Source organism: Enoplosus armatus, chromosome 7, assembly GCF_043641665.1.
Source record: "Enoplosus armatus isolate fEnoArm2 chromosome 7, fEnoArm2.hap1, whole genome shotgun sequence".
In the NCBI taxonomy this organism is placed as follows: Eukaryota; Metazoa; Chordata; class Actinopteri; order Centrarchiformes; family Enoplosidae; genus Enoplosus; species Enoplosus armatus.
In genome coordinates, this window is record NC_092186.1 from 15648522 (window position 1) to 15674775 (window position 26254).

At 42.7% G+C, this 26254-nt stretch overlaps 1 protein-coding gene across 1 annotated transcript in view; it reads left to right on the top strand.

Annotated features, from left to right (window-relative positions):
• Positions 1-846: 846 nt before the first annotated feature.
• ttll7 (tubulin tyrosine ligase-like family, member 7) overlaps positions 847-26254 on the top strand; it is a 60690-nt gene continuing 35282 nt past the window's right edge. Inside the window, exons 1-8 of the mRNA XM_070909352.1 lie at positions 847-871; positions 1309-1440; positions 3609-3730; positions 6671-6738; positions 7063-7221; positions 11309-11525; positions 12997-13161; positions 16835-16993. Of these exons, the coding sequence (XP_070765453.1) occupies positions 847-871; positions 1309-1440; positions 3609-3730; positions 6671-6738; positions 7063-7221; positions 11309-11525; positions 12997-13161; positions 16835-16993 (1047 nt within the window). The remainder of the gene's footprint in view (positions 872-1308; positions 1441-3608; positions 3731-6670; positions 6739-7062; positions 7222-11308; positions 11526-12996; positions 13162-16834; positions 16994-26254) is intronic.

Consider the following 26254-nt stretch of genomic DNA (forward strand, 5'->3'; position numbering starts at 1 on the left):
AATTTCCCACACTATTCATAGCCTGAAGCACCCTTTTAACAAACCACTGTAAAGATGCCATCTGTTTGAATGAAGTGACCCCTCAGCCATACAATGAAACCCAGCTGGCACAAGCATGAGACACAATGAGATGCTGCAAACCCTTTACTTGACAACCACATTTATATTTCACAATGGTTCCAAGGAATACCAATTAGTCCAGCGGACATCACGCTGCTTTAGATTATTTCATTAGTAGTACTGCAGTGTCGGAGCTGTACAGAGTTCTCACTGAACTGTTTCGCTCAGTGTCATATTGACTGATGTAGCCTGTGATAGGCTTGTGTGCTGCTGTTGCTGCTGCTTTACATCAAAAGGATGTCCAATGCACTCAGTCCAGCGAGAAGATACACACAGATCTACAGTGTGCACTGTAGTCATCCTCTGAGCAGTCAGCCTACTACCACTATTCTGCAGCAGTAAAATATATATTTTTTCTCTCCTCTACAGGCATTCCTATCCCTCTCTCTCTCCTCTTGGGGCTGTAAATAAGCTGGGGCTGTGTAGACCCTTGAGAGGCCCTCCCCCTCCCACTCTTCCCCACCACTGCTACCCCCTTCTAACTCCCCTGCCCACTCAGACTCTGCTGCTGCTCTTTATGTTGCTGAAAGGCGCCACTGAGATGCTCAGATGATCCATCGGGCCATCCTGAACCACATCGTCCATACAGCCCAAGACAGGGAAGACTAACTAGCGCGAGCGTGAGAGAGCCCTTGGTGGGTGCTGTGAGTACCCTGCGCGAGTACCACCCGCCTGCCAAGCCTGGCAGAAAGCTTGGCTTGCCCCTTCACTCCTCCAGCCCCTGAGATGCCCTCCCCTCCCAATGAAGGAGGTGAGTAAGAGAGATCCAACTCTGTCAGGACTGACAGGGTTATTCTGTTAGATGGTCAGTCAGCTTACATATTTTTGTACATACATTGTGACGCTCATAAGCAGACACACACACCTGGCCACCTGCTTATATATGTATCTGCCTTCTTACACATCGGTACAATTCTCTCCTGCATAGAGCCACACACACACACACACACACACACACACACACACACACACACACACACACACAGATTATGATAAAAGGATCATGATGCATGCAGCTATACAGACTAGACGGCTAATTCATTTACACCCTATCCCCATAAACAAACCCCACTAAATCCCCTGCAGAAATGAGGAAAATATATTAGAATACTGCAGCAGCTCCCCTCGCAGTCTGGAGCACAAGCTGTGACTGGATCTAGTTTTGTTGTATGCTGTCTCCTCCTCCAGAGGATCAAGGAGCGTCCCCCGTGAACGGGCCATCTGTGGGCTCCTACCAGAGCAGTGGGAAGAGGAAGGTGCGCACCAAAAAGAAGAAAGGCACCATCACCGCCAATGTCGTCGGCACCAAATATGAGATAGGTACAGTAACCTATTATGAATGCGCTTTGAAATTACAGTAACAACAACAATACATAAAGATGTTCAATATTTTAGACACTATTAGGAACAGGCGTGAAAAAGAGCTAAACAGGCATATACAATACAGAAAAGTCAGTCTGCAAAGACGAGATATATTTTGATCACAGTATTCTGTGTTCGTCTTAATGAAGCTAGTGTAGGCTTTCTTTGAGGTGGGTGATGAAATCTTTTCATTGATGTACATTATCCTAGTATTGATGTTTTCTGTTGCCAAGAGTTCCTGGGAGTTGCCGGAAATTATTTAGCAGCAGTGTAGTCAAGTGAAGTCACTTTTATTTATAAAGCACATTTAAAAACAACAGGAGTTGACCCAAAGTGCTTTCCAGTCGAGGCAGATGAGATAGAATCTCGCAAAAATACATAAAGTAATTCAATAATACAGAGAAGGGAAGACTAACTGGTTGTAGTTTCAGTTGTAGTATTTAGTATAACTTTATTCTTTTTTCAGGATATTACTTACATAGTCATGTTGGATGCGCTATTAACTTTAATGAACACACAGTAAATGATCAAGGGCCTTGTCTGATAAGCTAATTTATGTCAGATCCAGCTACATTGTGTAATACAAAGCCTCAGATTTCAAGCTTCTGAATTTATATTTTTATATTCTTCATGAAAATTTAATAAGTGAACAAGACCAACCTTTTTGGTGGTCCTGCAGGTAAGATTAATCTACTGTGACACAGTTAATTGTATAATAATTTTAGAAACAACTCTCAGTATGGCTCAGTTGGTCCCTCAAAACGCCGCAAATCCAATCACAATGTTGTCTCAACAATAAAATCTAATTTGCCGTGGTGGATTGTTTGAAGGAGGCGGTTGTTATTTAATGTCTTAAATTAAACCTAATAGAGTTGCAGTCCAGCGAAACACTTCACACGGAGACAGCTCAGCCTTACATACATACATAAATCTTTATTGAGGTAATTTAACTTGGCAGTGAGGTCTTTTTTTGAGAAGGGCCAAAAGAGCGTAGTAAGCACTCCTCACATGTTCAGTATATTCTGTGGCAGCACAGCTCTCAGGGGTGAACTACAACCTATGAAACTAAGGAGTCAGCAGCAGCAAGTAGAAGTTGAGGGCTGCCGGGATCCTGTAGGTAGATGGGAGTCTAGCTGTGAGTCAGTTCGCTAGCTGTGACGAGACCCTCACAGTGGCCATTCTGGGGGTAGTGCAGGGCTATTTTGAAGGAAAATTAACACTAAGGGCCAGATGGATGGCTCATTTTTGCTGTTACCTTTTGTGCTGCTGTCTTTTTTTTTTCTTAATTGATAGTATTATAGGTAAAGGTTAAAGGTCAAGGAATATGGTGTTGGAAATTTGCTTTACACCCACTGAGAAGGGAATGTAAACTCTGGCCCTAAGGATGTCTGTTTGGTGAGATGTGTAAGAAAGGATTGATTATAGCTTAGTACTCAAAGACTCTACTGGTAACTGTGAGGCCTGCTGTGATGTAAACCCTGTTCCAGTTAGCAAAACACTGTTAGCCCCTACAGACATTAACAGATGGATGAAGTTACATTGGAAATACCTTTTTCCCATTCAAGTGCCATCATGCAACATTAGGCCTTCTCCAGGTTTGTGAAAGCTTTCAAGAAATTAATTAATACCTCGTTTCGTTAGGGCATATGAATTTTTCATTACTCACTGAATAATGAATAGTTGTCGGATTAATGTCCAAATGGGCTTGCCACCTATCTCTCATACTATGGGGTTTCCAGTGGGATTTGAATGCATTACAGACAATTAATTTATCTTTTTGAAGAGAGGCATTACGATTGGCTGCTCTGCAATCATTCCATGAATGGTAAATATTGCTGTGATCTAAAATCTCCTGGACTAATTTCTCTCTTAATGTATGCAAAAACAGAATCTAAGCCCAGCATGTTTGAGCGAAACATTGATCTGTAGAAAGTAGAAAGTAGAAATATTTGATTTGTGATCACATCTTGCTCTCGTTTTGCATCTATAAGTTGCTTTGTCATCATGAATACGGCTACTCAGTCCTCTTGGGATGTTTTCCTAAAGTCAGTGTATAAAGTTTATTTAAATGACCGCATAGCTAATTCTATTAATGGAATACAATCTAATGTGAGTGTTTTCCCCAGTTCGTATAGTCATCAACGAGATGGACTTCATCAAGACCCGGGATGATGACGAGACTGCCAACCTCATCTGGAATGACTCGGCCGTGCAGCACGAGAAAATCGCTGAGCTCAGGAATTATCAGGTACACTGCATGGCCACCATGTCAAGTCAGCACACCTTGTTCGGGGGCACGTTAGCCTAGGGGTTAGAGAAGAGAGCTTAAGAATAATGGTGTCAGATCCAATTGCTGCCCTGAACAGGAAAATCTGGATCTTAACCTTTATAACTACTCAATGTCCAGCAGCCAAAGACCGTGATATTGATCGGCTCCCAGTGGATGTACTGTATGTAACCAAGTCTTGAGGAGCAGATTCAGATTCAGTGGACTTTAAAGGTAAACCAAATGTTAAAAACAAAACAAAATGATAATAATAATAAAATAACATGCCTCTAATAGTGTATATCAATAGTTTGTAAGGTAAGGAAGGATTTTCTTCAAGGATTCCTTTAGAGAAAAGGTGAAAGAGATGCCTCTGAAGTAAAACAGTGCACTGCACCGGAAGAAAGGGATTTAAAAGATGAAACAGACATGACAGCTACTTTAACCTTCCCGTGCTTGGAGAATTTTTATCTAAATGATTTTCCTACGTAGAAAACCAAATCCCTTCCTTCAAATACTTCTCCAGTAAGAGTTGGATAAACATGACAAGATTTTCTGCAGCTTCTTCGAACTTATTACATCACAAAGCATTTCTAGATATGTTCTTTACACTCTTGTAGAGAGAACAAACCACTGTGATGCAAGCCCTTCTCCCAAGTCTTTAAATATTTTGCACTAAAATGTAATTCAATCTGAACTGTAATAAAATGTTTATTCACACTTATTGTCAAAAATCTAATTATATTGAGAGAAAAACAAGTTACACCTTAAATGAATCTCTGATACAGGATATCACAGTCATTTTATTTGCTAGTGCATGCTTTGCTGATGTGGCATATACGTTACATGTGAGGACAGCAAGGCCTCACGTATACTTCTGGCTAACCACAGCAGTGAGAACCTGCCACATGCCTACAAAGAGGTTTGTCAATAATAAAGAAAATAAGAAAATAAATTCTCTTTGTAATGGAGATGTACATTTAAAAATGGTCGTATGGAAGCCTATTTGTCTGGCCCGCAAGTCAAAACCAAATAACTGACCTTGTGAAGTTTCAGTTCAAATAAGAATAATTAAAACAATTCAATGGAGAGTTCTTAAAGTTACTTCTGCCGGGAAGAAGATCCACCTGAGGACACTGGGTTATTGCAACAGCAAAACTTCTGGTATATAAATATTAGGGAGTGACATCAAGACTAGTGAAGGTAATTTGTATAATCCTTACTCACTTTGATAGAATATATGAAAACAGTATACAGAAAGTATCTTATGTACACACAGTGTACTGAAATGGAGCAGTTTCCATCAAGACCATGGCTCAGGTTGCTGAACCTGATGAACCTAATCCGTTTCTGTATAATGTGGTGTCTCTGACTCCAACTCCACCACCCCATCCGGGGTCTGTTGGGGGTTTCCACACCACCCTGCCTTATGATACGTTTTTCTACCTGTCTCCAGCGGAAATAAAAGAATAAGCAAAGAAGAGTATAAGGAAAAAAGAGATTAGAGCAGATGGAAAGGGGAGGGTTTATAGAGAAATTTGGACGGACGGACGGATGGAATTGGGGAAAGCAACAGAAAGTTAAGAAGATTCAGTTTAAATACAGTAAATGTCAGAATGAAATGAAGTAAAAGAGAAAGAAAGGAAAAAAGTGAAGATGGACGGAAGACTGAAATCTGCTTTTCCTTAGACCCTGGGAGGAAAGAGAGAGACAGCAAATAGGGGAGAGGGATCAGCAGAGTGAGAGGGAGAGGGAACAACAGAGCTTACAAAGAGACAGATGGGAAGATTGACAGGTAGACTGACAAGTTGTGAGCAGTAGGGGGTGGGGGTCAGGTTTCGGATGTCACTAGTGATGTTGACAAGACGGGCCTAAACAACAAGGGTTGCTCTGCGTTCTGCGTACTAGTCTGAGAGTGATCTTACCTCTGTTTGACCTCCTTGTCCTGCTGAGTGAACTTGCTGCTGCTGCTCCGAGCGTTAGCCATCCATCTTCCCGAGTGCTTATTTGATTAGACTGGGCACTAATGATTGATCAAATCACAAGCTAGAAAGAGTAGGGCTTGTTAGGACAGGGGCAGCAAGAGTTCAGCTAAGTAGATTGAATATTACAAATACTGTAACAGCTTAACGTGTAGCAGTGTGGCTAATGTTTCACATGGAACTGCTGATTTGCTGTCAGTTGTTTCCACTTGCTCTCTCGCGCTGCTGTGATGCTTCATGAGATAATTTCTCAGTAGAAAAGTAGAAGTCCCTCAACAATTGGTTTTGATTTCCCCTCACAAGCCACGTCGTCTCGCGGCATTGGCATAATTGTGCAATCTCTTCCGAATCCCTAATTACGTCTGTCTCGTTTGGATAATAATCACGGGATCCTTTTACACTCTGCGTTCTTTTTTCCCCCTTCTCCTCTCTCTCTCCCTCTTTTAATTTTTCCCTTTTTTCCGTTTAGTGATGTACTGTGAGAGTGTGCTGTCAAGTTTCAGTTCATACGAGCCTAATTAACGCCCCTGTTCAGGCTCATTTGGTCAAAGAATACAGAAAACCCAGAGTTTTTCCTTCACCCCCCACCCCCCTTTCGGCGCATTCAAAGCAATTCATTCAACTGTCACTGCAGGAGCTTGCGATGCAGAACCAATTACCTCGGCCCCTCGGAGTTGAGATTGATCGTTTTTTTTTCTTGCCTCTTCCCTCCCCAACCTTTAAATAGTATAAAAAAAACACGGTAAACTAAATAAGGGTTGAGAAAGGTCTCAGCGTCACCTTTTTGTTTTGAGTCCGTAATTGGGCATAAATGTCAGAACATTGTAAGCTCACTTCAGGTTGCTGCCTTTAATGTTCTCATTTTTATGAAGGGGTGGGGGTGGAATTGAGTGGCGTAATGGCCCTAACAACATTATTATGTCTGCCTGTCCCGCTGCAGAGAATTAACCATTTCCCTGGCATGGGCGAAATCTGCCGAAAAGACTGCCTAGCAAGAAACATGTCCAAGTAAGTTTTCTGTTTCTCTTCACACATAAAATAAGGAGTACTTTAATTCAGTTGCAGATGTGAAAAAACAAGAGCATTTCAAAGCTCAGTGTTCAGTCAGCTGGCACTCTAAGAAGTTACAACTGGGCTACTTGTAGCACTCCACCATTACAAGCCAAATAAGTAGAAGACACTGCTGTAAAAGCACAAATATTTTTACGAATAAAAATGCAACTTATAATTTCAAGACACAATTTTCAGTACAAGACTCCAGATGATTCTAAAAGTGTAAATTAAATGTTGTTGCCTTACTCACATACACACACCCTTTCTTTGTTTCTGCAGAATGGTAAAGTGCCAGCCTCAAGAGTATAGCTTCATACCCAAAACCTGGATCTTCCCCGCCGAGTACACTCAGTTCCAGAACTACGTTAAGGAGCTACGCAGGAAACGCAAGCAGAAGACCTTTATCGTCAAACCCGCCAATGGAGCCATGGGTCACGGGTAGGTCTAGCAAGTGCCCCAGAGCAATCTCACATGCTGACTATAAGAGAGTGCAGAGGGAGCCAGGGAAAGACAGAGAGAGTGACTGAAGAGGATAGAAAGGAAGAGAGTAAGTGAGTAGAGGAGGAAATTAGCAGCAGAGCAAATAGAGGACAAGCACAACAAAACAAGGCAATAAGAGGTTTGTGACCCTGACATGGGTGTCTATGGAAATAGCATTATGGCTCGGGCCAGATTGAGTATTTGAGCTGAGAGGGTGTGGTGAATCTCATTGTTGGCCTCATTGTCCTCGATGGTCACACTCTCCATAAATCAGAGGTTATTGCTGCCTGTGGAGGACACACACACACACGGTCCCTGGCAGTTACTGTAGTTCCTACCCTGAAGGTCTCTGCATGTGATTATTGGATTCCTTTATGAGGCACCATCAGCAGAGACCAGTCAGACTAGAAAATGGACCAAGATGGCTGCTGCAGGGGACCCTGTCTCCCAATAGCATCTGTTTATCAAAAGATGAGCAGGATGTGGTACCTGAATGCATATTTCATACATGCAGTCCCATGTGGTGAGAGCCTATCTCAGGTTGTGATGTCACATTTCTATGATATGCTTTCACTATCCTGGAAGTTGAAATCATGATGTATTTCGAAAATCAGATTTTTTTCTGAAGCAAGCATGATGAAATGGCATTACTCTTACATTGACCACTTTATTAGGTATACCTTTACATTCTAAAGCAATCAAATGTAAACTTCCAGCATCAATGTACCTTTGGTGAAGCTTCAACTGTTTTGTTTTTGTCAGAGGAGTTTTGATTTGAACTCATTTTTGAGCCCAGAGTAAGCAGTGTTGTATTTGGCAGTATATTGAGAGGGTTGCCAATGTTCTGTCCCCTAATGTGTGTAAATAGGGATGGACAAAACAAAATTTACCAAAGAGTCGAATCGACTCCCCTCTTACATAGTGTCAAAAAAACGGAACATTATAAGCCTGGGTGAGCGTGGGGGTGGTATTGATTTTAAAATCTCCTTTGCTTTGAGAAGAGCCCGCTGAGCTGGTTTAGTCATCTAGTAAGAAAGCTCCCTGGCTGCTGGAAGAGTTCCAGGTACCACTGACTGGGAGGGGATCCCGGGGCAGAGCCACGACACGCTGGAGGGATTACGTCTCCTTCCCCGGAGGAGTTGATGAAACTTAGGCTCCTTGGGGAAAGGGACATTTGGGCTTCTCTGCTTAGTCTTTTGCGATCACAACACTGACAAGTGACTCAAAAATGGATGGATGCAACAATTAATTAATGTTTAAGAATTGGTCAACAACACAAGTATCTTAAATAGTCTTATCCTAAATAATCCCAGTAACTGATTCTAATGTTCCATGTAATAGCCCAAACAACTCATTTGGCACTCAAAACAGAATCCTATTCAGCTATGATGTGACCTGTGAGGTCAAGGACAAGACTAAAAGAAAGTGAAAACGCCTAGTGGTTTCAAGTTCAAAGATTCAAGTATGGTTGGTTTTACAAATAATTCTGTTTCATAAGATAAAATGTAAACTAAAAGACAGGCCAAACTGTGAATATGATTTGGCTAAAATACCAGGTCATCTGAAAATAATTTGTTTTTGCACATACTTAAGAATACTTCAGAATAATGCACATACTTCAGAATACTTAATAAAACTGCTCAGATTGCGAAGCATTTATTAATGATTCTTTTTGACTTCTTATTCTTTGAAAATGTGCTTGCTGAAGTGCATGTATGAAGAAATATATTGGAGTGCATTCATCACTGGTACCAATAGGTGGGGATATTGAAGTACAAATAGCTCAGTGTGCCTCACCTCTCCCTCTAATTCTCTTTGAATTTGTCCTTTCTGGTATAATGTGAGCATTACTTATAACTCCATGCTGCACTAAGCCCTTATTTATTAAAGAATAAAAGGCAGCAAAGGCTGAATTATTGCAATACATTAAGAATATGAAAGATGATGAGTTTAGCTCGTCCACTCAACGGCGGGCGGCTCACAAGATTAGATTTTTCTCTATTTTTTGTGCATGGTGTGACGCGGCAGGAAATTAAGTTATATCTACCCCCTGTAATTTATTTTTCCGCCGGCCAACTAAATGAAGTTATTGTTTGTGTCTGAAGCACAGTTTGTTATAAGGGAAACAAAATAAAAGCGCGTGCAGGGCTTAAAAAGGCGAGATCCCCTCTGGTGCCAAATTAAATAGGCAGGGGAGAGTGGGCCGTGATTATCTGACACCCCAGCTCATCAATCATGTTGTCTTCTTCTCAGCTACTCCTCCTCGACTAACTAACGCCGTTAACCCTGTCCTCATCATTCAGCTTGCTGTCTGCCTGTTAGGAGGACCCCTCACATCGTCGGTCAGGCTCCCATCAACTTCTCCCTGTTCTTTTCCGTGATAAGCAGGTCAATGAAGTGCTCGTCTATAATACTGCAGTATTTTAGTTGGCGGGAGCGCGTGGTGATGAGGAGTGATTGATCAACCTTAAAGTAACAACAACATTATACTGAGGCAGATTTACAAGCTGGGAAGGTTTTGTCACACCTCTGAAGGGAGGACTGCTGAACTAAGACCTTATTTCATCATAACCTGAAAGGCAATACACGGATCCCAGTCTAGTCCAATTCTTTAGTTAAATTAAAACAACATAGACTGCACTGTTCCCAAGATACTGTATGTTGGTTGCTGTGATTACAGAAGCCAAAGAGCAGAACAATATTTTCCCTGTGGTGGCTTGGTTCCACAATATCTCAAGACCTCAAACTGTACTTTTTCAACAATCAAGTCTTCGTCCAAATACTGTGTTTGTGTGTGTGTGGTGTGCCTGCTTGCATGTGTATAATGGAGCCTTCCAGGCTGTGCATGTAAGCAATTGAGGCCAAGTCTGCCTTAACTATGAGTGATGGTGATATAGGTCAGTCGTAATGCTTGCACATAGTGGGAGATTGTTTCAAAATGACCCCTCACCCTCCCTGAACACATACATACACCCACACACAAGGACAGACATACACACTTTCACATTCACAAAGTTTTGAAAATATTGCCCCGCACCCTTGCGTGTACAGCCACATGGATGCACAGAAAACTAACACAACTCATTCTTGAGTCCAGCTTGCAAAGGCCTGCGTACTATAAGGTCTGAGTGCCAGTGACATGAGACCAAAGCAAATGAATTAGAGTGGAGGTTGAAACGGAGCACAATGTCTGCTCCTATTAACCTGCCCACAACTTAAAGACCCTGCTACAGCATTTGATGTACTGTGCTATTCAGACAAAGTGGAGTTTGGCTTCAGAAAATCACAATGTTCTCCAGATGCTCGCCCAGCGTATTGCTCAGACAAACCAGCATTTGTGTTGTACCTGTCTGTTTTCTGTCCATTTATTTTTCAGCTGTTTTATGTAGATGGCCAGGTAATGAACAGAGTAACAACATTTTTGCCCCAAATAGCCAAACAGCTTGTGTAACTCAAACTAGACCTGAGGCATGCTGAGCGCACTCATTTACATATGTTTTCAGTGAAGGTTCTGTAGCAGAGGAAGGTCACACAAGTACCATCAGGGCACCGCGGCTTTGACCTGTTCTCTTCCAAGGGCTAAACGTCTTCAATGTAAATGTAAGAGTCATTCGAGGATAGTCAGGACATATCTTCTCACTTTGATTGCATCAATTGCTCCTGTAGATCATTATACTTACTATCCATTGCTTTGAAAAACTGAAGCAGGGCAAAGTTAATCTTCGGATGTGGAGAGTGAAAGTATCACGAATAACAGGAAGATGTGGCACCTCAGAAATATGCCCCCAACTTTTCCCGATGACTCTGAAATGAAATATTGTGTTGAAACCCATAAAATCTGTATACTGTTTGGCTCAATTTTTTTTTGCCTCAACACGTATATAAGACAGTGCCAATGTCATCAGTCATGTTCACGGTCCCTGCTATGCTCCCATCTATCATTTTTTTAATTATCTTTTTTGTCTTTACTATGCTATATTTTATTATGCTGGTGACGACACCCCAATTTCCCCCCCGAGGATTAATAAAGATTCTGTCTATCCAGGATCTCGCTTATCCGCAACTGTGAGAAGCTGCCAGCCCAGGAGCATTTTATCGTTCAGGAGTACCTGGACAAGCCCTTCCTGATGGAGGGCTACAAGTTTGACCTGCGCATCTACATCCTCGTCACTTCCTGCGACCCACTTCGCATTTTTCTCTACAAGGACGGCCTGGTTCGCATGGGCACAGAGAAGTACCATGCACCCAGTGAGGCCAACCTGGTGAGTCACTGACAATAACACTAGGAATAATAATGATTATAATATAATTTGTGTAGCATTTTTCAAAGCAAAGTTTCAATGTGCTTCAGTGCTGCACATAGACTTGAAACACACACATGATCGTACACACAACTGTTCATGGATTTATACTAGAACATACATACAGTACCGAACAGAAATAGTAGAAGTAGATTCCCAGAATAATGTATTTTCCATGGGCTTGTGCAACTCAACATAATCAGATTGAACACACAAACACACAGGAGGACAGAGGTTCGGAAACACAGTGTAATCTCAATATGATCACAAAAACATGCATATACGCATATACACAGACACCAGTGCCCAAATACAGATAACTGTAAGACTAATATTGTTCACACACACACACACACACACACACACACACACACAAACACACATACACTCACACACTCACAGAATGTGCAGGCATACAGTATGCACACAGCTGAGCGTAAATGTCCACATGCCAGATGTCTCCTGTAATATCAAGCCGCTCATATTTGCCTTGAGGTTGTGCACCTGCTGAAGCACAGTCTGTTGCTGATGATGGGATGCACACACTCACACACACACACACACACAGCTTCCTATCAAGCATGATGCTTATCTACCATATGAACACACGCACACATAGACTGGCTGGACCCCTCCTGTGACACAAATGTGTATTGTCTTACCCGGTCTGTGACACATGATGGAGTGAGTCATGCCATGGAGATGGATGTTCAATCCCACAGAGAGTGGCTCCCAGACAGCCATCAGCGGCTGGAGTAGCCTGCAGCCACGGCATTATTACCATGTAGGTTAAGGACAAGGATGTATTGTCTTCAACTGTGAGAGACAGTGTTTAAAGAGAGCGATACAACAAGGGTTACACAATGGCTAGTTATAATCAACCACTCAGTGACGCATTTTAGACATGCACTATGGGAACTATGACTAAAATATCTAAATAAAACAGCATTGATAATTCCCATATAGCACAGTGAGCTGTTCTTTACTTTGTTTACTGCACCACTTCTTACCATCTTTAGTTGTTGACAGGGGACTAGTTTGTGATGTTTTTGCTTTTTCCTTTATTCTTGTCTACCCATATTGCTTTGGAGAAAATGTTTTACATTAAAATGTGGGTATGTGCTCTGTGGGGATAAAAGCATTAACACCCCTGAGGATGTTCTCTGCTGTGATGATCATCTCTGACAAAGGTATAATTACACTAAAGAGCACCACCACAAGTACCATAGCTATTTAAGTACAATATACAGCAGGTGAAAAGGAGCTTAATGTCTTCATCAACTCAGTAAATAAAGTAATTTAGGGGAGTTGTAGTTGGAGGAGTGGTTGCATGGCTATCAAACTAAACAAAGCTAGAAATCGTTATCCAGAGACAGGTGTGAACCTGCATATATTAATGCCTAATGCATATGAACTCCCTTTGTCTCCACAGAGCCAGCTCTACATGCATCTGACCAACTACTCAGTCAACAAACACAATGAGAACTTTGAGCGAGACGAGACAGTGGACAAAGGCAGCAAGAGGTCCATCAGTTGGTTCACCGAGTTCCTCCGCACCAACGACTACGATGTGGCGAAGTTCTGGGGAGACGTCTCTGTACGTGGGTAGTCCACCCCAACAGACACAAACACAGAATCACATTCACATGCAGACATATCGTGGCGGATGTGTACTTCCACAAAAGCAAGGATGTGCGGTATGATAACAAAACACACCACAAATGCAAACAACACGTGCATACATCCGTAAGTGTACACTCACATATACACATGCTCATGCTACCAACCAACACACCACGCTTCACACAAAACACAGACGGACAAGCAAAGGTTTGATATGATTTGCAATGACAGTAATTCAGTGAGCTTCAGAGCTTTGTTTAACTCCTGGAAGAGCTCCATGAAAACATCATTCCTGGAGGGTGAGCTCTCCCAGTCTGGCACTACTCTCAGCTCTTCCAAACACCTTTCCCTCATTCATTTCCTTTCATCAAAGTCTGTTTGGAAGATTCTTTTACCTCCTGTACCTGATTCATTCATGTTTTAAACTTATACACATCATATACCCCTTTGTCTCTCTGTTACTACTATTTTAGCTGCTTGTTTCTTTTCTACCAATTTCTTTAGCCCTGGTTCTGTTTATGTTATTCTCTATTTAATTCTTATTTTCTGTTTCACTCTTTTTCACCTTGACTTTTTGTCCATCTGTCCATAGTCATTTGGGCTGTATGTGCTTTTACTGCCTGTTCTCATGATATTAGCGTTCAACCTCAACATCAAGTCCCATTGGTTATTATCCTCTCCTCAAGGCAATCTTTTATTTCTCCATTCCCTCAGCTTTCACTTTTCTTTATGCTCATTTTAAACCAAGTGGCTTTTGAGATTATTGTAGTGTATTGTGGCCAATGCTTTATCAGTTTGGCTAAGTTCTTGGTAAGGTAATTTTTCTTTTGCTTTGTACTCCTCTCTTATCCATCTTGTGTAATCTCTCCATGTGCTCCATTTTGTCAAGTGCTTTTTCCCCCCTTTCCTTCAGTTGTTTCTTTTTCTCTCATCTTTCTTGTCCCTCAGTGGCACTCCTCTGTGTGTCACCCTCTGACTCAGCCAGACCGTCCTCCTCTTCTCTTGTGCTCACCATCCATTTTTTTTCTCTGCTCTTTCTTCAGAAGTTGCACCACTTTGGTGTTAGTGCTGTCCGTTCGCACTCACACACTGTATTTTGTTTCAACTCTGTATTTATGCTCTCTGCTCACTCTCCTCTCTCCTTCTCTTTTCATCTCTCCTCTTACATTTTGTTCCCATACAGACCTAGCAGGCTGCCCTGACTCTTCCCGCCAACGGTCACGGTCAGAGAGTCAGAGAGTTTGTTTGCCAAAAGATTGTCTGTGGGGGTTAAGAATATCATGTAGGTTTTTTTTTTAATGTGAAACGCTGACATCTCTTTCATATTGAGATGATGTGCTGTATGGGGCAGGATGTCCAAGGTTTGACCAGCAAAGCTGCAGCTTTTATATGTGGGTGTGATTTTGAGAGCAGTGTCTGACTACAAATGGGCTAGTTATGGAGTCTGAGCCAGACCACCATACCCATCGCCTGCACCCAGCAGTCAGACTGAACTGGACTAAACTGCAGGCCAGTAGCACTACATGGAGCTTTACTGGTGAGGGGAAGCTTTGTGCAGTGTGTGTGTGTCAGCGTGAGTACAATGAAATAGTTACACGTTGTCCACTCGGATGGTGCCATTAGAGCAGGGCGTTTCTAGGAGTTGACAAGGTCTGGGGCTAAACCCAGACCATCTGGGGCTGACGTCAGGGTGTGTGCGCACACAATTTTTTTTGGGTGGTCCCTGCTGTTCTCCCTGGAACACTACTGCCTAAATTTCACTTAGATGCACTACATTGTATGACTACTGCAAACATTACATTTCATTTGAAATTTAATTTTGATAGTAATGTTAAGACAATTGAGCTGGACAAAATAGACATCTGCAGGGCAGCTGAGAATTCTCAAACCGATGGCACCAGTGTTTAATTGCTACTTAACTTTTTTATTCAGCTTTTACATTTTTATTTGACTGCTGTAATGTTTGGCACTTTGTGTTGTACAAATAAAAATAAACCAACAGCCTGATGTACAACCATTTAGGGGCAGTACAGTCGATAGTGGAACTTTTGTTTGTACCTTACCTTTTTGGTGTTGTGTTGTTACTGATGCTGTGTGAGCCCGACAGCCGAGCAGAAGCAGCATTAAACGCCGTGCGTCCATCCCAAAAGAGGGCTGCAGATGGACTGACTGAGCTTGTATACAAGAGGACATTACCCAGCCCCGCCCTTTCCCTCAGCCTCTCGACATCCACACAAAGGCCACAGCAAGAGTCCGGAATTAAATTATTTACATTTTGAGATGATTATCGATTTTTTTTTCTCTGTCAGAAAGATTTGTGGTTAGGGGGCTGGGGAAAAATAACATTTCCCAAGTGATGATCTGTGTACATCTAAAGTTTCAGGGGTTTGAGAAAATAGTTTTTAAGAGTTCTTGTGCATACATGTATTGACAGTTCACTTTAGTGAATAGTATAAATGCTTATTCTGACCATTATGCCTTTCAATGCCGGTTTTAGCTCAAATATGACTTTACTTTTTCAGTTTTACAATACTTTCAATTGACCTACGAGTAGGAGAAAACTGAGGTACAAGAGAAGTGATGCTTTTAAAACAGAGAGGAAATAAATAAATTACACATGCACACATATACAGTAGCTAAAATAGCATAAACATGTATGCAGGTGAGATTAAAAAAATAAAAAGATCAAAGAGGCTTATAAAACCATTTAAGCCCAAAGCTAACGAAACACAGGCACACATGCACAGTGCTAGGTAGTGGCCAGTGCTGGGGGCTCAGGATAAGGAGGCAGGTGATGGGGGCAGGGACAAAGACACACCAGCCAGTACAGGGGACTTCGGGCATAAACAGCGGTAGCGGGAGCAGGTGTTTGTGCTGGGCAGCCTGTAGGTCAGACGGGTGGATGGATGGACAGATGGATGGAGGTGTGTGAGCGACAGACAGATAGAAAAGGGAGGGGGGCTGCCGCCTTATCAGGCCAGGGCCAGACCACCATACCCCTCTCTTGCACCCAGCAGTCAGACTGGACTGGGCAAACTGCAGGCCAGCAGCACTGCATGGGGCTTGACTGGTGAGGGGAAGCTTTGTGCAGAGTATGTGTGTGTGTGTGTGTGTGTGTGTCAGAGTGAGCGTGTTTACCCCAGTTGCATAGTGGGAGTAGGCAGGCAGGTAGCAGCCAGCAAATATGCGTGCAAACACACACATAACACAGGTTGGGAGCCACTACCCACACAGATGGACCACCACCAACACTGGCGAAGGTCTGTGTGTGACTGAAATTCAAAAGGTTCGGTGCCAGTAACACTTTCTTCAAAAGAGAAACCTCTTCGGCTTTTGAACTGTATCATGAGACACAGGAGAATTAAGGATCAGTCTGGATTGTAGTCCTACCTCTTTAAAGCAGGTCACAAGTACTCAATTGTCAGAGTTTAGTCCTAAATCTAAATCAAGCATTTGTCTGTTATTGCAACCTGCTATTATAGCAGGACTACTAACTGCAATATTTTCGGTTTAAGAAGACCTTTAATCAGCTATGGCTATGGCTTTTTTAGTTTGAATGAAACTGAACAGATTTGTGTTCTCTTTGTCAGCTCAGCTTGGTGATTCTCACTCTCTCTCTCTTTGTGTTTGTGTGTGTGTCCTGCCAGGAGCTGGTGGTGAAGACCTTAATAGTGGCTGAGCCCCATGTGCTGCACGCCTATCGCATGTGTCGCCCCGGCCAGCCACCAGGGAGCGACAGCGTCTGCTTTGAAGTCCTGGGCTTTGACATCATCCTGGACCGCAAACTCAAACCCTGGCTACTGGAGGTACAACTCTGCATGTGTGTGTGCGTGTGTGCGCTGTGTAGGAAACGACGTAAGTGTGTTTCTCACTTTTTCTGTTGCCGGTAAAAAAAATTTAAACACAAAAAACAAATGTATTTACTACATCATCTAAAGGGACAGTTAATTTTGGATGTTTTAATTTTAAAGTAATTCTCATTAATTTAAATGTAGTATATTATGTCAATCATAATAATGAAAGTACAGGAGGAGATTTCCTTCTGTGATTTATGAAATGTTATTCGAGGGTGTGTATGTGTGTGTGTGTGTTTGTCAGTCAGAAAGAGGAGGGCTTCAGTCTGTGGAGTCTCACCTGTCTATGCTGCTACTAAAGTGACGGCGACTCATAAACTTAAGTAATGTGGCATCAGCAGAAGAGAGGGAGACGTTGCCCCACACTGACAGAAAGCATAAACACACACTGATTTTGCTTACACACTCGTCCCTGGTGCACAGAAACACACACAAACACCCACACAGTCTCAAGTATGTATTTAAGCACCTCCCAACACAAGGAGAGACACATTGCCGTCTAAAATGAAAGGAACGTACACAACCACAAACACACAATTACATGCATGTGTGCATTCATACACACCCACGCATACAAATAGAAATGCTTGCGTACACGGCAGCATATAAGACAAGACGAAGACGCCTCTTCCTTATACAAAGGCTCACACACACACACACACACACACACACACACACACACGTAGGGTGTGAAAATATAGGTCAGGACGTCAGGTTGACTAGCAAGACACCCACCCCTCATTCTCTCAGTGTCTCTCAAGTGTCAGTCATTAAGGAGATGGATTCGAGTTCAGAGTCCACTCCAGGATTTCTGTCTCACTGCTCTGATGTCAGTCAGTTAAAGCGTGACCTAAATCCTTTAACCCAAAGTGGCTGCGCCCCCCCCCCCCTTCCCACAAAATGACTCAAGGATGGGAAATGCCTCTGGGATAATTGTTTGTTTTTCCCCATCATGCCAACCCAAAATAAATCTTGCGATTTCCAAAAGCCTCTGATTTGGAGAAAAAAAAAGAGAGTGACAGTTGATGGTTGGTGTTTTCAGAAGAGTCATCGTGGAATTAGGGTGTTATAATTACCCAACCTGACTCTTTTTGTGTGGTTGAGCAGTTGTGCTATATGACAAAAAGATGTACAAGAGAGAGCAAGAGGTGTTCTTGCTGGAGCACTGTGACAGTACGTGTGCATGTGTGTGTGTGTTTAAATGTGTATGAGACATGGCAAACAGCCGTGAATGCAGTTGTTCCACTCGAGCAGTAATGATCCCCCCTGTGCTACCAGCAGCTCTCTATAACTCTCATCAATTAACATCCCACGCACACACACACACACACACACACACACACACACACACACACACACACACAACCCTGCTTCTCTTTCACGCAACATTTACAGCAACAATCATTTATTTCCAAAATTCAACTGATTAGTCAGGGGATAGTTGCAAGCATGGAGACCCCTTCTAAAATCCTCACCGCATACAGTGTCAAGCCTGAAAATAACTTTATTACCACTTTTTAGCCTGTCGACATTCATTCCTATTCAGCAGGGACGCAACACGCAGCCGGGCCCATAGGCTGGTTGCCACAAACGGTACCCTACGGCAAGCCCTCAGGTCCAAATTTAATTTTTCAGCAGATCACTTTGCAACATTTTGTGGTAAATTTAATCTATTTCACCCCATTTCACCATTTTTTATTTTTTATTTTTGTCACCCCCCTGAGTTCCAAAACAGTAAAAATTGTGTCAGGAATTGAAACACAATCTAGGTCTCACAGGTTTGTTTTAAATTTGTGGACTTCGCCTCTTAGGTTTCCTTATTGGTGTCACTGTGAATTACGCATGCCACGCCTCGTTGGGGCTTTACCCAGACTGCTGTTCCGACACTGTCTTCCTCTCTTACTCTTTAAAACGTCAACGTTGGTTGTTGGACATGCAAACTCGCAGCCAGGAAATGAAAGTTCAACCTGTGTAAACTCAAAGCCAGTTGGATACCTGAAAGCTAGATGGTATCATATATAAGAAACTGTCAAATGACATTAGCCCTGCTCTTGGTATTTGTATTTTTGTCTGCAGTTTTCTGAGTGTGTGTGGGAGGCTGGGGAGGGAAAAGGAACATGATTGCCTCTCACATCCTCCAATTACACCTCCAGAAAATAGCCACCATTTCTTTTTAAATGTATTCAAAATAGTGCAACTCCAAACTCCTGTGATTCGAGGACACGCTCTATCTTGCCATTGCAAGAAAACCTCTGTGCAAGATACAATATACTAGCTCTTTGTAAGCCAACAAGCACAACGAGAAATCATTGCAAATATACTGATAATGAATACGGATACTCAAGAGGAAGAACCCACGGACCAGCGGACACCTGCTAAATAGCTTGTCACAGGGGTGAAAACAGAGAAGGCAGGAGTGATGCTTCTCAAACCAAGGCCAGGCATCAAACAGAGCATGTATAGAAAGGGGACAAGAGAAGGTAAAAAGAGAGAGACAGGCTTTTGTGTGATCCTTATCTTAAATCAGCAGGGTTTTCAACACAAGTTTTACCTCCTATTGACATTCAAAACATCAGCACTACATAGGCGCACACATATACACGCACACTTGCTGAAATGGCGTAACCCGAGACGTTCACTTTCATTAAACCAGCCCAGACAGCATCTGTGTCTCGTATAAGAAAGGCGTTTCATTGAGCCGTGATCTTCACACACACACACACAGTCTGCTTAGACTGTGGTTTGTATTGTCAGCGCCAAGGCTTTGGCTGTAAGGGTTTCATTGAGTGTTTTCTTTGTCTTTTGAAAGAAAAAGAAAAAAAACCCAGCAAAACAAAAAAGCAAGGGAAAACATAATCAATGCAGAAATGCAAACACATTCAGTTTAGCTCAGGAATCGCCTTATGACACAGGCTTTACTTATAAATTATACTACCAAGTGGTTGTGTATTAAAATTGGGGTGCATGGGTCAAAGGGAACAGCAGGCATCTCCAAATCCACTGTGAGTCATAAGGAGTGCATTTACTCAATGGCAAAATATAGCAGTGGGACAGCATTATCACCCCTGGACCCCCCTCCTCTCTCTAGTTTATTCAGGGCCCATGTGCTGTAAGCCGGCATGACAAATAATGTCAAAAGGAGTGAGGAAAATGGAAAAAGTATTACCAGAGGTTTGGTGGGTGATGGGTGAGGACAAGAGCAAAATAAAAAACTATACATTTACTGTAAATGCTCCTCCCCCTCTGAAACAGAACCCGACAAAGAGCACAATTTATCGTTCTCATGAGGTCCTGATTGGTGTCCATGGACTCCAACACAAGGATGGGTGGATTGAGGCCTAGCCTCATTACGGGCCTGGCTTACTACATTACTACAAGTTGTTCCCCCATACCCAGCAAAAAACAAAAAAGAAATAAAAAGAAAGTGTTTGTAGTGAGCTTGAATAATTAGAACCTGCCTGGTCCATGCGACGCTGTCTCTAGTGTCCGGCTCCAGGCAGCTCAAAGACTGGTCGGCCGGCTTGTTAGGGCCACAGTTAGTGTGAGGGTGCGGATGTGTTTTTGTGTAAATTAATGTGAGTTAGTGTGTTTGTGAATCTGAATTTGATTTGTAATGTGTCAGTATTGTACTGTAGGTACTGTATGTGTGTTTACCTGCACTATAAACACACATATGCACTATGAAAGCCACTGCATGCAACCAAGAGGGTTTCTGTGTTTCATGTGAATGTGTCTCCGCATAAGGAGTATGTGTGTGTGTATCTGGATGTGTGGTCTTTGTCCCTCTGGGAATAGTCCTCTGTAGTGTGTGTGTGTGTGTGTATGTGTGGTTGGCCATTCTGATCTGCCTACCAAACCAACTCCAGCCCACAGCCTGTCTTTTTATCCAGTGAGAGAGGCAGGGAGGAATCCTACAGACCAATTCAGTAAATAACAGAATAAAGAGAAGAAGAAGAAGAAGAAGATGCCTTGTTTGACAACTTTCATGGTGTTTTACGTGTGAACTGTTCAACATTGAGATGCCACCGCACACAGGAGCTTAGGCAGCTTGATTATTGATGGCTGCAACTTAACTACCATCTCCTCATCCATCTCTTTCCCTCTTTCTACCCCTCCTGCCCCCCTTTAGGACGGGTTGTGCAGAGTGATTGGCAGCTAATGAGGCGGGCATGGTTAGGTCAACCATGGCACTGGTTTGTTTGTGTCTCAATGTGTTTGTCTGTGTGTGTGTGAATGGGCATTACGACAACAGACCAACAGACTGCAGCTGGACTGCTCCCCTAAGGGCGGTGATTCTTCACTCCTCCCCTCCCTCCCTTCACCCCTTCCTGCAACTTTCCTCTCTTTCTGTGCTCTGTCCCCGATTGTTTCAAGATGAGTTTGGTTTGCCTGTCCACCCCTCAGAGCCAACATAATCCAGACTTCCTTTTCCTTTGAGTGCAAGTGTATGTATGTGTGTGTGTGTGTGAGTGTGTGTGTTTGTGTTGGGGGTGTGTTTGTGGGGAGTAATCTGCGCTGGCAAGTGTAAACAGATGCTACGATACACACATACACATACAAACAAACACATGGATATTCCATCCCCAACACACACAAACACACACTGCAAATGAATTACAACTGCTGAAAATACTGTTAATTTCCTGTGTGGAATAAATAGTGCCTCACACTTTCTGAAATTCTATTTCATCTGTACAGAATGAGATGAAAGTTTTGTGTTCTTACAGCTTTTCATGAAAGTCTAAAGAGTAGCCATACAAAGCGTAGCTGTTTTCCGAGGAGTTTCAGAAGACAGATTTAGAGGTTAGCCTGCCTTTCGGCTATTTCCTCAGGAAATTTGTGTTTTCTAACCCGTACAACAGTCAGGTCAAACATTATTGTGTATTCAGGATGATTAAGGAAGAATTTACTTGCTACCTGTGCTCTCCAAATAATTTTCATCCCCTCATGATTGAATTTTCCAGGGTGAAAAATGATAGAGAATACATACAGTCTGATATACTCAATTATCTTTCAGAGTCGCTCCCACCCTTTCACCTCTCATTCTCCTTTTGCCTTTGATTAATCTTTGGCGCTTAGTAGGATTCATTCTCATTTAAATGTCCATGGATATTGTCTGAGGGGGCGTCTTTCTCCCTGTGAACTCTAGGTGGCAGTAGTTACCTGTGAGCCACTCTTTGGCTTATAAGAGGTTTATTAAAGAATAATTAGAATGATGTATGGGACTGTCTGTCTGTATCCACATCCATTTTCCCCCAACATGACTATTTCATGGAATAAGTATCAAATTAGGAGCGTACAGGCTTCGTATGTGGGGCAGTTGAATACACACCCCAACATTTAGTCATTTATCATCAGGCATGTATGGCAGCACCAGTGTGTGTGTGTGTGTGTGTGTGTGTCTGTGTGTGTCTGTGTGTGTGTGTGTGTGTGTGTGTGTGTGTGTGTGTGTGTGTGTGTGTGTGTCTGTGTCTGTGTTTGTGTTTGTGTTTGTGTGCATGCATGAGATTGAGAGGGAAGATTTATATTGCATGTTTATGAGTGACATATGGAACTGTTGTGTGTTGTGTGTAAGAGACTGTAAATGAAGATAAATATTCTTGCATATTTATGACTGACAGTTTCGGACTTTAGGTGTGTTTTGTTGATATATTCGTGTGGCTGCATAACTACGTCCACGCTTACCTTTTTTTATGTACCTTCGATTCACCTTTTGCTTTTTGTGCCTATGTCATATTGTATCTCAGTGTGTCTTGAAAAAACCCCCAAAGACAACAAAAAACTCTCCCTGCACCCTGCCAGCCAGCCAGCCAGTCAGGCAGGTCAGGCTGACTGGTGGCTAAGCTAAGTGTTGGCCCGCTCACTCCCAGGACCTTTACCAGCGGCTCAGCATGCTCAGCTAGAGTTTCCTATGTCCGACAGGACCACTAAAAACGCCACAAAAAGAACAAAACAGTGATTGATAAGACGGCTGAAACAAGAGAGCGACTTAACATGGCGGCCAGCTGTCTGTCTTTCTGTCGCTCTGCTACTCATGCTCTCCTTCTCTGCCTCCCTCTCTCATTCCACCATTGTGCGGCAACAAACACTCCATTCTGACAGCGGTTGAACTGTGCCGATACCCTTGAGTGTACGGGGCAGAATGGGAGGCTTGTCAAAGCAGTGGTTGTTTACACTCTGCCAGGAATAATAAGAGGGGGTCGTTTTTCTGAACCGATTAATCACGAGCAGCCCGTGCACTTGTTTGACGAGTATTCCAGACACAGAATAGATGTCGATGGGGGGGAAGCAATTTGTTGTGGAAAGAAAGCAGCTGATTGTTGTTGAGCCATTGCTGTTGCTGTTATTAGAGTCGGTGTGACACAGCAGAGGCTATGGGCGCAAACTGTGTGATGCCCACTACATTTTCAACTATGAGTGAGTCATATAATCATTGTAAGGATTTTTTCTCACTTTTAATGGGTTAATTTATAATTGAAATGAATTGTTAGCTGGAGATGGAATCTGAGTAGTTGTCATACCATAGTATGAATGGAGATTGATTTTATTCTCTCTAGGTGTGCAGAATGGCCTACGGCAACATTAATAATATTGTTATTGTTCGGGTTTGATTTTGCTATATGGCCATTACTTGAACAATAAACTTCCAGGGGGGCCAAACATTATGAGACTGACCCTTCGTTCAAACCAGAGGTTAAAGAGATTTTCCCACTTGGAAATTAATAAACTATATCAAATTGAATAAGTCATGTAAAATGTGCTGGTTGCACTTCTACCTCTCTGTTTGTACTTTAGGACCTGCAATAAAGATTAGTAGACGGGCTAGACAATTCAAACCAAATGGGAGGTTGAAAAAAATTTAATAAGGACCCTCCTACCACAAGCTTTATTTCACAACTGCTGTCATATACACTGGCAGGTTACTTACGTGTCTCAGTCACACACCTCCAGGTGCAGAAAATAAAAGAGCAAACATGCCCTGTATAGAGTCCGTTAATGGTTTGCAGCTCACCGTCTGATCTTTGTATGTTTAATTGTATGATCAGATGAGGATAAACCTGTCCTGTGAAAAATTACAGACTGATATGTTATTTTCCTACATGCTCTTTCTGTTGTTTGACTGAGTGATATCTAGGCTACATTGATGCGATGCTGATGCTGAACCAAATCAAAGCACGAGTAAAAAGGAGTTTCTAATCTTTTCATCTGACATTTTTATTGAATGCGTCTTGGAGCAACCGAGGGCTCCTTTAAGACCCTGCCAGAGTCACTTAAGGAAATCAGAGTGGGGGTTTTGGGAGCCTGCAGGGGTTCATTAGGACCAGACTGGTCCAACTTCCTCTGCCAGAGAGGAAAAGGAGAACACAGAAACACGGAGAGAGAAATGAATAAGAGAGGTAACGACCAGAGAGTGAGGGCTAGCAAGCAGAGGGGGGGAATGAGTGACCAGACAGAAAGCCGAGCGAGAGACGGCAAGAAACAGAGTGGGAAGAGAAACTAACCAGAAGAAGCGTGCGACAGTCGGAGAGTGGAAGGAGAGAGACGAAAGATTGAGGGAGAGCAAAGAAAGACAGCGAGAGCTGCGATGCCAGTCTACTCTGTGACAGCTTGACACCACAAATCAAAATAAGAAATGAAGACAAGTAACGAGACAACCGTCGGCAGGATCACTGCCAGTCTGGCTGTTACCTATAGGCTACGGCGCTCTAAAGCCATACTCTTTTCATTGTGGCTGTCATATCAGGGAGTGCTCTAAATGAAAACAGACCTCTTCCCTCTTTTTCTTTTGTGGAGTTTTTTTTTTTTAGGTAAGGTACTGTAGCTTGAAGTGGAGCTCTGTCCTTCTCAGCACACAGAGGGATGTATTGTAGACTTCATTCTATTGAGTGAAAGAGTTGGATAGGGTCTCTGTTCCTTTTTTCCTCTTTGCGCTGGAAGACATTCATCACCTACAGCCCCCCACCCCCTCCTTCTGATAAATGGTTGCTGTGTAGAAAAACGCGCATGTGGGTGCGGGCACACACTCATGAAGGCAAGCCCATACAAACCCACATCATGTTGGTGTAGATTTAGTAGCTCATGTGGTATTTGTGGATCTATCCTCCGAACTAGTCGAAGAGACTCGGGCAGTCATGGTCCAGCAGGCTCAGAGAAGGTATACAGTTGCTTCAGGTCAACATAGATAGCTACAACTCGGGATACGCCTTCTTATCTTTTTCGTGCTCTTATTCACCTATGCCCAGCTTCACACAGCTACATACATGCATTGCTACACGGATGCTTCGTAGGAATTTGGGGTTTAGGGATGCTACTGAAGGACAATTTGGGAGTAGCCGTTGATGTAGGGAGCAGCTTTACTGATTCACTTAAGCCTGCCCAGATTTCTTTTTTTTTTCAGCTGGCTCATGATCCAAATGGACAATCTTTAGCTACCTGCCCCACGGCTGGCAACACAGTCAACACTCTGGCTCTCTCTGTTGCTTGGAGCCTGGTTGTGATGTAAATATTATCTTGCAGCACTGTTTCCAAATCTGCCACACAGCAGTAAGCACCTTTGTGTCAGGATTAGTAATGGCTAGTTCAGAAGAGGGGAAGAGAAAGAGGGATGGAGTTTTTGAGTGCTACCCCCGCAACCCCAGAGACGCTTTGCACATCTCCGTAAAGGAGTTTTCGGGGGTTTGTTGCTCATTTTCCAGCCAAACTTCTTTATGATTCCAAATGGCCTGATGTCGCACACCAATCTGTTTCCTCATTGGCCTCTTTCACTATTCTTTACCCAAGTTCCTGATTGGTGGATAGAATGGATGTATAATGCGCTCTGATTGGCTCAGTGTTGTTCTGTTACTGAAATCACGATTTGCGATTGGCTGTCGTGCCGCTATGATGAGTTCAACTGTATCCAACTGCTTTTTTTCTAAAGGAAGATAGGAACGGGACGAAGAATGTTTCTGACACAAATACTCACTCTGACTGCAGATTAAGGCTACTGGGAAGGATGAATTTCCAGCCAACTATTAGCAGTAATTTTCCTTTGATTGAAAATGATCATTGATTTTCACCAACGGATGTTACCATGTTGGGTCACAGTATGGCAGTAGTCAACTCATTTCCACTTGATGATAACCTGTATGTCACACTGTATATATTTTCATAGAGTACTTTTTTTAAACAATAATAACATATATTTTAAAATCATTAATAATGAATAATTAT